The sequence below is a fragment of the Vicugna pacos genome, chromosome 25, assembly GCF_048564905.1.
Source record: "Vicugna pacos chromosome 25, VicPac4, whole genome shotgun sequence".
NCBI classification, from domain to species: domain Eukaryota; kingdom Metazoa; phylum Chordata; class Mammalia; order Artiodactyla; family Camelidae; genus Vicugna; species Vicugna pacos.
Window position 1 is genome coordinate 20,887,705 of NC_133011.1, and position 14,431 is coordinate 20,902,135.

The window sequence follows — 14,431 nt, forward strand, 5'->3', positions numbered from 1 at the left end:
AAATCTCCAAATTTCAACTATTTCTACAAGAACTCAAAGAGATCAGAGATAAACTACTCAGCACCCTGAAGGATCTAAGATCACACAAACTACATTAGGTTTACAAATAAGTGCAAGAGTATTATTGTAATGCCTAGAGAGGAGTGCTTCTCAGTTTTTTTAATCTAATAAAATACTGAGAGGTTGACTTAAATTCAAAATGCACAGACAACTGACATTTTGCGTGTCCTCAGAAGGGTTCCAAGATCATACAATAGTCAAAAGTTAAACTAAAATTCACTGTGGAGATTTTGACTTATTCATAACTACCGTGAAGTCAAAATCTCACAAGGATTTCACTTACTTAAATGTACTCACTGAGCACCTATCAGCCATCCTGGCATTATGTTAACTTGTGCAGATACAGCAGTGAACAAAACAAGACTAGTCTCTTTCCTCTGGAGCTTACTTTCATTACCGAATATTAACTAAATTGAGATTATTCACTAATATTTTCATTCAGTTTTATTTCTTGGGAGATTTTTTGGTTTACCCAAAGCATATGTAATCTCTATTTTTTTCAGCCAGGTTTTCAAGCAATGGCCTCAGCCTCTTCCAAAAAAGCCACTCATCCAAGTGATCTGGTATCTAATTGTATCTGTGTGTGTGTGTGTGTGTGTGAGAGAGTGCAAGGTTTAGAAGAAAGCTAATGTCTGCTTGTCCCAAAAATAAATTAACACGCAGCTAACATCAAGAGAGCCAGAAACACTCACTGCAAGTGTGAACACATATTTGACTGCAGGACTGTCTTTCCCAGGGCTGACCTTATAAATTAAACAGTGTAAATCTCAGGAAAGTGTTTTCTGAACATTTAGATGCACTGTGAACTTTAGGATGCCCTTCAAATTAACATCTAACATTATTAGCCTATTGTTGGACATAAAGTGCTTCATTACTGGTGACTGAGAAAACACACACACACTTGTACTAACACACAACTCTTTAAAAGAACAAGAGAAACTATTTAAAATCTTGGGATGTGAAAATTAAAGTCACTAGATTTTTAAAGGAAGATGCTGAGTTTTCATATGAAAGATCACTTAAAAATAGTCAGTAAAGCTCTTTACTTCAGTGCTTCAGAGCACAATAACAAGATGGTACCCAATATGCCCTAAGCATAGCAGAATGCGCAATGCTACCAGGATTTTGCAGAACTAATTCCTACTTATAACCAAAAATCAGTTTAAACGCTCCTTTAAGTGCTCGTTCCTGAAGGAGACCTTTCCTCATTTACCATATTGGGTTGTGTCATCATTAGATCCAAATGCAGTGACCTCTTCTTCATCCTTCATAACACTCATCGCTCCTGTAATGATCTGTTAAGACCTTCCCTACACCAAAGAGTGAGTTCCATGAGGGCACAGGCTGTGTTTATTTTCTTTTCTCCTACACGATCAATGCCTGGCACAACGCGTATTTTTGAAGTTAATGAGTTAAGGAACGAATACATCCATGAATTAAAGATACATATTCTAATCTCATCTCTAGAAAGTATGAAAGATTAACTGTGACAATTAGCGTCTATAAAGAGAATAGGATGAAAGTAGTAAGAAAACACTACCACATCCTATGTATATTTATGAATCCAAACATGTTAAGCAACTTTCCCCGCTCACAGTGTACAGAAATCCAAAGTCACACACATTACAGAATCCTCGCCCTCAGACTACCGTCTGTATGCAAAATAAGAATGTTGCTTAATTTTTTAAAGCTAGGGGAACGCCCGATTTCATTTTTAAAAAAAAAACAAGCAACATGTTCTTGAGCTGCTCGTTTCCCAGTTGGAAGAGAGACTAGAACACATCATAGTGGCATCTTTCATTTGGAGGCTGCCCCATCCAAAATCATGAGACCCAGAGTCGTACTTAGCAAGGACAAGGAAGCAAACTGTGGTTAAACCATCAGCATTATCAGCATCATTACAAATTTGAAAATACACTCAGTAGATGGTATAAAACAGGTATGAAACATAAGAGTAAACGGTCTGAAACAAGTGATCAAATTAAACTCTGTGATTATCACCTCTACAAGTATCATATTCTATATGATCGTGTCCTATAGCTCCCCCAGGTCACCACAACCATGCCCAACAATTCTTAGGTCAGCCCTCTGAGGACTTCCTATCGTTTCCTCGCTACCTCCCAGCCCCAACAGGGCTTACCTGTAGTGTCGGGAAATCTCCTCTTCCACCTGGGTAATGAAATCACATTTGGTACATGAGTGTTCTTTGCTCTCCTTGACAGCCTGCTGCCCATCCGATCCTGGCGGGTGATTGCCTTCTTGTTTGACATCTGATGCTTGGGACTCATGCACGCTCTCATAATGAAAGAGGAGCACGTCCACGTCGGGGGTGGAGAACGAGCACTGGTGGCACTGGTGTTTGACCCTCGAGCTTCCAGTCGCCCCGGGAGACAAGTGCAAAAGCAAGAGCGCGCAGTGCGAACAATTACTTTTTCTACAAGCAAACGGATAAGTAATTTCTCCAAGGTGCTTTTCTGGGCTGCAAAGGCCTCGGGGACAGAATGGACAGTGTTTGATGGTACACTTATGAATGTTGTGGAGCTGCTGATAATGGCGGAGGAGTGGCCCCACTACAATGACATCGGGGCCATGGCTTTTGGAATATCTAAAGTCACAGAACTGACAGTTGTAGCTGGTGACCATGTTATCCTCTGCTCCCTTGCTGGAGAAGTCCTTCTTCTTCGCCCCACTGGAGCCCTTGTCTGCCTTGGTCATTGGCTCGCCTTCTGCACTTTTGGCCATATCATTCTGATTGATGACAGAGCCCCTGCAAAGCTTATCATTCAGCTCTGGATTAAGGCCACCGTGCTGCTTGCCATAATGTTCGAGAAGCTTAAGCGAGCTAGCTGACTCACAGCTGAAACTACAAAATTTACACCAGTAGTAACTGGTGGCCTCTGTACCATTCTGTCTCGAGGAATCGAGGGGCTTGATGGGCACTGAGTAGCCAACAGGCGTGTCATCTCCCGCCTTGACTGTGATCTTGTCCTGCCACTTTCCCAAGTCTCCAGAATCACTGGACCGGAGGGCAGGGATGGATTTGTTAGAGTTTTTCTCCGCAGGTTTTGCACCCTCAGAGGAGGGGAGAGAAGCTTTTATTTTGTTCGGGTGCGTCTGAAGGAAATGTTGTTCTAGTTCAGTCGATGAGTTGCCCATATACGTGAAATTGCAGAATTTACAGCGGAAGTACTTGGTGTTTCCTTGGCAATCTGGTGTTTTCCGTCCAATGCCAATGAATGTTCCACCCGAAGTGACCTGGAATAGAAGAAATGGATGTTACTTTAAAAGTATCTTTAATTCAGTGCTTTTTGTAGGAGGGAGGAGGCAACGCTGCCAAAATGTTCCACAGCAAAAAATACAACAATACTTCTGCTTATTGTGAAATCACTTGAATAATCAGAGTTAAAGAAATCCACTCTTCATTACTCAATAGCTACTCTATGAGAGGCTCATTATGCTAAACCTTTTTGGCCAAAGTATCAGATGAAGGTAAGTAATAAGAGTACTATAATTCAAAGGATTTAATAATACATACTTCAAAAAAATTTAGATGACAGCTGTCAGTTAAGGAGGTTTTACTACTGCTTCCTTCAAATCATACGCCCGCAGAAGCATCCAAATCACACAGGGGTTTCTTCTCACAAAGCTAAAGTTTGCTGTCAAAACCAGAGGCAGTTGCTCAGAGATTGCTCAATGCGGACATTCTCCAAGGAAATCCTATGTCCACCGTTTACAGCAATGAGGCTTAAGGCAAAGATGAGGTCTCTCTTTGGGGTAAAATAAAGGTGCTAAATGACCACACAAAATGGCTTACAAGTAAATCCTGAGCATGCACAATTGGTCTGAAAGTAAAATGAATGCAGTGACCTTGAAATCTTGATGAAGGAGGACCAGCATAAGGAATTTACAATGTTTCCCAATCCACGGCAAATGAAAAGAAAGAAGCCTTCATCATGTGATGAAGGCTCTGTCTCACAGCAAAGACTCAGCCCCTCCTCACAGCAAAGACTCAGCCCCTCCTGTGATAGTCAAGGGATATCCAAAATCAAGTAATTCCGCCATAAAAATCACCACAGCTCTTTCTATCCAAAATTACAGTACTACGTAATGAAGGCCTTCAAAGAGCATCTCATATAAACCCTTGTCGGGGTGCACTGCACCAGGCAGCTTAACTGTCACCACCCAGCAGCCAACATTCCTGGTTTAAAACAGAATTTTTGACAGAAAGGCTCCAAAGCGGGGGAGAGATTTCCTCTTTCAACAATCAGGGAATTTTTGACTTTTTCCAGCAACCAGATGCAACAGATTAAGCACGTGGCATAATCGTGCTCTGCCTTCTTCAACAGCTGCTCAGAAATGACATGTGTGATCACTGCTCATATCCAAATCACTTCGTGAGAAAAGTCTCAAGCATCTCAAAGTCATTTACAAGATGCTACTTAAGAAGCAAAGAATATTCCTTTAGCGTGCTGAGAGACATGCTTGTACTGTCCTGCACGGGGCGAAGACTGAAGCCTGTCCCGCCACTTTAAAGGGAGGTGTGACCTGGATCAAATTACTTAACCTCCCTAGCCGACGGCTTCCTCAATGGAGGCAATCTTTAAACTTATTTCCAAAATTACAATCTAGGAAATGTGCAAAAACACATCAACAGTTCAACATTTACTGTTCATTAAGATAATAATTGATGAAGGTCTCCCACAGCCCTTAATCGAAGGATGACAATGTTTCACTGCAGGCAACGTCTATATTCACCACGGCAAACACTCACATTTCAGTCTGTCAAGAGCAGAGCACCATCTAACCAGAAGGGTGAGAATGTGGGCACCCTCCCAGGCAGCAACCTGACAGTTAATCACTGGTGTGCAGGATGCCCAAGCCAGGTCACACAAGATCATTCTATTCACCATTCTAACTTAGCACTGCAGTGACCAAAGCAACTAAAATCTGCAGCAAAATGTAATGTGTAATATTGCAAAATCCCTCCATCTGTGTCCCAATTCACTAAAGGAGAGAAGAAACCCTGTTTGTTTGTTTTTTAAAAAAAAACACAAAAATAAAAACCAACAACAACTTTCAATAGGATGTCACGTACTTGGGTACTTTGTTCAGGAACTTCAATTTTGAACCAAAAGGGGCAAATTCAGAAGTATCAAAATCTTCTCTAATGTAAGCAAAGAAGGCCAGTATACAAAATCTAGAGATGGAAATTCGCTTACTTTAGCTACCACATGGCTTCAGAGTTTCCGAGTTTCCCCAACAGGAATGTTTTGAACTTTTACTTATAGAACAGGGATTCCTTAGAAACCAGGACACATTATCCCCATTTCTTTGCCTGCAGTCTCCGAGCCTCATGTTCCATGTCCACACTGCAAGGGCTGAACACACAGTCTCAACAAATCTCTCAACTTACGATTCTGAAGTGAATTTAAATTATTACTAAGCAACATGGCATCCTTTCCTGTATTTGACATAAACTGTGAGAGTCAGAACATCCAAGCTAAGAGAGACTCCTATCAGGTGAAGAGAACATTTCATACAACAAACTGCCAGTAAAGCATTTCGGTCTAGGATTAACTGAGCTATGACGAAAACTGCACTAAATCTTTTTAGTTGGTAGTGTCTGTGTGTTTTCAGCCAACTCCATTATTCAGGATGCTTTTAATGGTTATGCACTTTACGCTGAAAAGCGCCTTCATACTACCCGCTGCCCTTTCAAAAACCACCCAGGCAACCGAACAACACAAGGATCTCATTTAATGGCAAGAACAACAATACTGACACTTGTACAGATTATCCACTTGTCTTCTTGGTAAAAAGCAGTTAATCATATTAGTATTATATACCATTAAAAGCTAATGTAATATTAGAATTACATATCTTACATATTATAAAAGCCAACTTTAGAAAACATTATTACTTAGTGTTCTATTCCTTTTCTTCCCAAAAGAAGCTCTTAAGGTTACATTTGCGACCATTTTTATACTTTCTCTGTTAAGAGATGTATACCTAAGTCGTGGTGAAATATGACTGATGTCTACCACTTAACTACCACTAAAATAAAATAAAGAGCATTATTATTTTAGGATACCATACCTAAGACTATTGACCACATTCATTTTATTTTCATGACCCCCCAAATGTTGATTTAAAGCAATCCTTTTCTAGGTCAAACACTAATACAAAGCACGAACAGTTCATGCAAAATAAGTGTTTTGCAGCAACAGTTTATTTAATCTTATTTCAGAGAATTATTTCAAACTTTGCGAATGATTGAACCCAGCAAGAAACAGAAAAAAACTTATTCCCTTCAGATGACTATACTAGAAAGAGATCACAAGCAGAACAAAGAGTATAAACTTCAATCTTTCTTCTTTGGCTAACCAGAACTTTAACGATAACCCATTAATCCAAGCAGTGCCTTTGATACAGATAGCCACATTTTAAAATTCCTATTAAACTGCAAATTCTATTTGGACCAAAAATTACACCTATTCATTCATTCAGTTAGTAGCAACTCAGTATGTAGCTTGTGACAATTTCTGTGATCAATATCAAGATACAATACTGAAAAAGCCAGACCACAGTTCTGCCTTTAAATTACTTATATTTTAAGATCAAAATTTGTAGATAAAAACTTTTATTCATTTGTACTTATGTTCATTTGCATTTGTTTGCTCCCAAAGGAAGTTTCCAGGTTCAGTCCTGTGGAAAGACACATTATTTAACCTCCTAGAACCTCAGTTCCCTCATTTTTATGGATAAAAATAATACTGTACACCTTGCCATTATATAGGATTATTCTCAGGATCAAGTGAGAGAACGTATCTGAAAGTGATTCGCAAACTGTCGATCAGTGCCGACCAGCAGAACTCTCTCAGATGAAGGGGATGGTCCCTAGTCTCCCCTGCCCAACATGGCAGCCACGAGCGTGGCTACTGAGCACTTGAAATAGAGCTAGTGCAACCGACGGACTGATTTTTTAATTTAATGTACATTTTTCTATGAATTTTTCATCAATTTAGTGTTAATTAACTGAAATTTAAATAGCCACGTGTAGCGACTGAATACTACATCAGACAGAACCTTCTACAGTACTAGTCACATGAATGAGACTATTGTCTAATAAAATGAACTACCTAATCGAATTTCCCCTGCCAGTGAGAGGAAAAGACGAAATAGAAGGGGACGTGGTCAAGTCAAACTCAAGGACTTGTTACTCCTAGTATTCTTAGCTGAAAATGAAAAACTTCAGTTCTGCTTTTACTAAGCTAACACTTCCATTTACATTCCCTTGCGGACTGAGAAATGGTGTTTCATTCATCTTTGGAAGTAAGCGGGGGCTTGATACATTTTGGTTGAATGAATGAACTAGTTATTGAACATGTGAATCTCTCACTTACTTGGGATACAGAAGTTATACTAACTCATGGCCCCATTATCATTGATTCAACCTGATGAATAAGAGTTTCCTTCAAAAAACCCAGGAGAAATTGCATCTTTCATCCAAAAACAAATGACTATGGAGTCATTCACTTGTGAATTCCAGTTACATGGAAACACCCACGATACTTGTTAGACGTGAAAAAAACACATTTTAAGTTGTTTTCTACTGATTGAGGACTACGGTGTCTTTTTATTCTATTTTAACTTCAGTTTTAAAAACTATTTTTTCCATATCGTATGTTTCATGACTTTCATTTATAAATTTATCTACTTATGGCTTTTCACAAAAATCTTTCACTATGGAAGTTTAAAATATAAAAGGTTGGCTTTTTTCAAGGTCTTTAACCTCAATTTAGCTCTTTCCTCCTAAAAATATGGAACAAAAACTGGTAAGAATAGTATCTAAAAGAATATGTCAAAGGAAAAGATTTTTTTAAAGCCTCAGAACTCTTAAAATGACATTTTAACACATGTACGTATTTTCAATGGAACAAAAAGAGGTGTTTGAACTAAATACAAACTCTTCCTCAGATGTGGTTCATTTTCAAGTACTGTAATTGATAGCAACAGAGACAATTAGGAAGGTACTAATTTAAAAGGACTTGAGGTTATGGGCTGATAGTCAAAAAAGTAAAACCTTAACAACAAAAGGCTAAGTTGTTAAAAGTATCTGTTCAAATACTGAAGTCCCAAATAACACGAAGAAATCTGCCAGGGCCGATCTTGGCTGAAAATAACTATAGTCAGAATCAACGTGCTAATCTACATAGGGCTTTGTACAGAGCTCCAAAAAAACCTTGCAGAATATACAGTGTGCTCGATCATGTGTCTTTGATGGAAATTAAATATTCAAAATTTCAAAAACAAATTTAATTAAACGGTAATCAGCTCAGGCTCATGCTATCATAGCCTATTCCTTGTGTCACTGGAATAAATCCCATAAACATCTTTGTCACATGGATTTTTAAGAGCTAACTAATTTTGGGGGGGGTACCAAGACAAATTGGTAGATGGGGCAAATCTAAGGGTAAACTATTGCCCATTCTTAATTATCTACCTTTTTATAATAAGGTTTTTGGATGATAGTAATAAACAGTCTATCCCAAACTGGCTTTCTTATTTTACTCAGCATAATAGCCATCTAATTTTCTACGATCATTTGGCATTTGGACTGACTGAAAACCAGTTAACCTTCAAGTCAGTCTCAATAATTTGGAAGACAATCTTTTAGGGGGAAACATGCAAAAGACTCTGGAAAATGCGGTGCAAGTGGATGATAAGGCTGAGTACATTATGCGTAGCACTCCTCTCTTGCATCCAATCTGCTGTCGCCGCTGGCCCATGTGGAGATAAATAATAATTGCATGTTTGTTCTAAAGAGTGTCTTAGTGGGAAAACGGAGTGAAATCACTGTGGAACATTCTCCCTCCAAGGAAGGCGATTTGGGGCATGCCTACTACGTGTGAAGCACTGGGGAGACACCAAGGGATGACATGGTGCCAAACCTCCCACATGTCCGCGTTTTACTGCAGGAAGTTCCCACGTGAACAGATGACAACGATGCAGTATGTGTTTCTGCTGAGAGATGCACCAACTTCCATGACCACACACAGGAAAAGCACCTGACCTACACTGGCGGGCCCACAAAGGCTTCCAGAAGGAGGTGGCAACGGAGCTGTGGACGGATGAGTTGGCACCTGGGATGAGCCTCAAAGGCAATGATCTTGGAAAGGCTTTTCAGGTGCAGGAAACAAAATGAGCAAAGCGTAAACAAGGTTGAAACAGTGGAAGCTGCTCTTGCGAAATGTGGGGGACGTTTGGGGGTGAGAGAGAATTTGCAAAAGTGGTATCTTAATTAAGAGTCTATATGGAATTATATACAAATAATGAAAATGATCTATTTTCTTACAGAAAGTAGACCTATGCTTCCTACAAAACATAGGAAGACTAATCTGTAAGGAGAATTTTTAAAAATTAAAGGAAGGGAGGGAGGGAAAGACGGAGGGTAAGAGGAGAGAGGAAAGAAAGGATAGAGAAAGAGGAAGGAGGGGAAAAAAGAACAGAAGGGGACAGAGAGAGAAGGAAATAAGAAACCACTAAGAATGTACTAAGTAAACATTAAGGGTGGTGCCGCAAAAGAATAAAGACAGAAAGACTGGGACAAATCACTCAATTGTTTGGAGAGCGAGACATATCGGAAAGAAATCCCGAGGAACTGACATTTCCATCCTGACTGACTCAAAAATGGGAGTCTAGAAAAAAGGAGAGAGAAAGAAAGTTGTTTTAGGGAAGGAGCTAACAATGTGACGCGTACACATGTTGACTTTGAGGAGCCAGTTGGAACATCAAGGTGGAGCTACCTACCCCGTCAGCTGGAAAAACAGGTCTTAGAACAAACCACTGATTATGGTAAGAATCCCAGTATGTTACGTGGCTCATGAAAGAATTCAGATGCCTTTAATCTTCTGTCAACAGATCATCTAAATATTAAAGAAAATTGCTGGACAACTGGACAAGTAGACTTTTTCTGAATTCTCAGGCTCCTCACGGCACCCAGTTTCCTCACTTTCAGCATCTGGGGAACTCACTCAGCTCTGAGCGCGGGTGGGGAGTATGCTCAAATTAGACACTCTAAAGGCATTCGGAGTTTCTCTGCTTCCACACCCATCCCTGTACTTACTCAGAGGCAAAGAATAAAACCTTAATTACACAGTCTTGGGGAACACACACGGAATCTGGGTACATCTCCTTAACATTTGATCTTTACAGAAAAATGAACCCAGATTGTGCCTAGTAACCAGAAGGAGGGGCTACAACTCCCAGACCATCTATCAGATCATAAATTCCTAAAACAAAGTCCTCCAAATGAGTGGAATATGAAGTAAATCAAATACATGATGATGTGTCCTTTAACGTGGGGATAAAACATCGCATCCTTAATTGATGAAATCAAAATTTGGCCCTTACAATCAGAACTAGTTTCTGTAGCCAAAGTACCAGGGGAAATGGATCATAGTAAGTAAAAAAAAAAAGAAAAGACAAATCAGCACAATTAATTTTCTTTTCAATGATGTCAGTTATAAGCTAGTACATTCAAATAAGGCAGCGTCACACTACGCGAACTGGATAAGAGATGATCTCAAAGAAATCGCTGATGTCTCCAAACTCACTGTGATTCGCAGGGTATGCATCAAACCACCCTGGTGCACTAGCCTTCTGTCTCCTCCCTTACATGCAGTTGGCCTGTCTTCTGTCGCTTTCTGAGTTGCAGTAAACTCAGTCTTCTAATCAGGAAGGCCATAAATCATAGTGGTTGTGAAGGAAGTTTTCTGTAGCCTATCTACCCTGGTTTCCACCCCATTTACCCTACTTAACGCAGCTCTGTGACCTTGGGCAGGTTACTTTCATCCTTTTATGCCTGTTTCCTCATTTTTTAAAATGGATATAATGGTAGTATCGACTTCCAAGGGTTTTCAGGAAGACGAGTTAAGTAATACATGTAAAGAGCTTAGATCTACACGTACACAGAAGAAACTTCATCAGTGTTAGCTGTTATTAGGAGTGAATCCCAAACTGAGGGGAAAGAAACAGGAGGTAAGTACAATTTTGATTATGTAACCGAAACAATGAAAGAAGACAGACCAAATTAAAAGTCATAGAGAAAAACAGATTTTACATTTGATTTTCAATTGAAATGTAAACAAGGTCTTCTCTGATACTCTGAACATGCATAACATTTATTTCAAATTTTAGAACCATATGATGAAGAATCCAAGAGGACCAAGGTCTAATGACTCTCGGAAACAGACTCCATAAAGGAAATCAGAAAATGAAAGAGAACTTCTCTCCTTCTCCAAACTTCCCTGGGGTTAGCACACTACTTATGTATCTGTGTTTCCAACAGCTGCACATATGCTGTAATTGCAATGACCCAAGAAACAAAAAGTACTGAATAATCTGCTGGCTTGATATGGTTAACAGAACATGCCAGACAAGGATAAAAATTTTTTTAAGAGTTGAATAATGCTAAATTTGATTGAATGCACTGATAACCATGATTCCTTCTTCTAAACATTCTGCCTAGAGAGAAATACGCATATCCAAGAAAGTGATACGTGTTCTCTAAACAATAGCAAATAAACTGAAAATCAAAGCGGGGCTGACATTTATCATGCTGACCCTCTTGTAACCAAGCCAAATGGAGATCTAACCATCATGCAGGTAAAAGGATTAGTGAAGATGGCCAAACTACTCCATTCCACCCGGGTGGCTCTATTATCCAGCTCGGCCATCTTCACGATGGAAATAACCTGGTAAATGCCAGAACTTTGCTTTGCTTTTATGGCCTTAGGGTGAGCATATGTTTTATTTTGCACACTTTATTACTTGTTAAAGAGACACAGTCCTGAAAGTAAGTATGGGTTCATATGCCAAACATTCTGTACTCTAGAATCCGGAGTGATTAAAGCCTCATTCACCAGTTCTTCTAAAGCGCAATTGTCTTCAACTCAGAAAAACAAAGCAACAGAACCTACCAAGATCTACAACTTCCCTCCTGCTCCAGATCAAAGAAAACGGCAAAGCAAAAAATAAATATTTGGAAGGAAAATTCAAGAAAAGTCAAAATAGACCAGAATAAGATAAATGTTCTCTGGATTTTTTTCTTTTTTTCTGCCAGGCCAAACTGTAACCCCTGTTCAAATGAATGTACGGGCAGAGATTAACAATCTGTAAAGCTCATGGAGTTAAATATGTTGAAAATATAAATACAAAGGGTGACTTCCTAGCTCGAAAATCTGTTCTTCCTGCTTCTAACATGCCATATTGTGCAACTCTGATGAAAATATTTACAAAACAGAAACATAGTGCTCCCAGCTCAAACACAAGACAGTCACTGGTAAGTTAATAGTGAGAGTCTTCTGTTAACCTTAGAATCTCATTAAAGGCCAACATGAATTTAATAGCCTGGCATCCTGTCGCTCCCTTCTTGCAGTCCTGAATAATGCAAAATACTGGAAAGGTTTCCTAATATGAAAAGGCAGGATACATGTCGTGGGCATTTATAAACTTGGGCTAGCTTAAACACTTTCCCGTGGGAAGCACAACTTGACGGGACTCCGACTTTTACAACCTGATCTGAGGTCTAAGAGCTCCCCCATAAAGATGACGCAAACACCCTAATGCACAGCACATTAAGCCCTAATGAAACAGCAAAGTCCGCATTTAACAATGCAGGCCTCCATTCAGCGACGGTTTAAATATAAGCATAATAAAGCAGATTAAAAAGAAAGAGGCTGTAATTACTTTCTGAAGAACTCCATCCCTCGTCCTATTATTTGGTCTACATGGGAGCCTCAAAGGCTGAATACAGGTAGTAAAAATTACAGGAAGGGCTTGCCAACCAAGCCATGTCCATTATTTTTTTTTTAATTAAGCAGAATAATTGGTAAAACATGCAGGGGAAATTTCAATATTGGGAAACCTACATGCCGATCAAGTCAGTTAGTCCTACACTAGTCACTGTATCTTTCCTTGTCTTTTTCTTGGTCAAGATTGTCACTTCTGCTGATTTCAGGGATGAGTATGCTATCTCACCGCGTGGGGGGACTTGAATTCAACAGACTCAGAGACGACGGTCCTGATTTTTATGATGGCCCTTTAAAATGACCTCCGTGATCTGGCTGGGGCTTTATCGACCATGCCGTGCAAAGAAACATGGTTGTTTGACATTATTTTTACCAACTTGTAATTCTTTGACTTCATGATGTGTAATAAAATTTACACAGAAGTGGATATTGTCAGTACAAGTACGTCTAAACTTCAATTATTAACGCCAAGTATACCTCAAATAATCTGAACTTGGAACTAGAAATCTTAACATTGGTTTAAATTATTTCTTTTTCCCCAACCGTACACATCATGTTTGCATTCAGGTCAGTTCAAATTATTTAAAACCATCCATGTCAAATCAAAATACAGATCAAAGCCACAGAATTTCTGTCTTCTACTTCTAGCTTCTGCTTTTTTCTTGGCCTAAAATGTCATAAATCTATCACTAACCACCAACTGTCCTGAATGTTAAAAAAAAAGAAAAATTAACTGAAAAAGATGAATGAATTGGTTATCTATTACTTCAACCAGCTTAAATTATGGATTGATATCAGTAATTCTTGCAATAATTATTTGTCTGTAATCCTCGTATTCACCAACATGTTTTTATTAGAATCCAAGCAAGCCACAAACATGCTATAAATTTCGGACAAACCTGCATTAAAGAAATTCTACAGTCAGCATCTCTTTTCCCAGAGCTTTCAGTCTCCACACAGTTCAAGTGCCAAGCAAAGAACCTCTCAAATGACATTTCAGCAACCCAAACACAGGTGGGGAAGAAAGGGGGATTTCAGATATGCTTGTATTTAATTTACGTACCTAGTGGTGCTGTTCGATATTTATTTCAGCATAAAAGTATTAGTAAGTGACTGATCTTAAGACACATTTCTACACCAACAACATCTGGTGTGTGTAAAGTATTCAAGATGAGCATTTGGCCTAAAAAGTGTATTTGGTGGGATCTTCCTAAACTGAAGAACGTTAACTCTTTCAACTTATTTCTATAGCCAACAGTCTCTTTGAAAGAATCACCCACTTTTTCCATAGACAGTCATTTTCCATTTTTAGCCATACTATTTCTCTTTGGGAAAAAAAAAATTGATCTTAACAAGATTATCATCCCACATGCAGCTTCCTAGCATTTTCTGTCTTCTGCACCGTGGGCTTCTGCAAGGATTTAAGAGACGGCAGAGTCTAGGATCAGCTGTTTTATTTCTAGTTCTATTAGTTCAAACTCAGAGAACTCACACATCTGTTTTATTTCTAAAATCACTGCCCAGGAAAAGTGTCCAGCTCGTTCTGCCCAAACATAAAC

General features: G+C 39.2%; 1 protein-coding gene across 7 annotated transcripts in view; it reads right to left on the minus strand.

Moving 5' to 3' along the window:
- TRPS1 (transcriptional repressor GATA binding 1) overlaps nucleotides 1-14,431 on the minus strand; it is a 236,814-nt gene that overhangs the window by 175,783 nt on the left and 46,600 nt on the right. For all 7 annotated transcript variants that reach the window (XM_072949630.1, XM_072949628.1, XM_072949627.1 and 4 more), the window contains one exon: nucleotides 2,201-3,315. In XM_072949630.1, coding sequence (XP_072805731.1) covers nucleotides 2,201-3,315 — 1,115 coding nt within the window. The remainder of the gene's footprint in view (nucleotides 1-2,200; nucleotides 3,316-14,431) is intronic.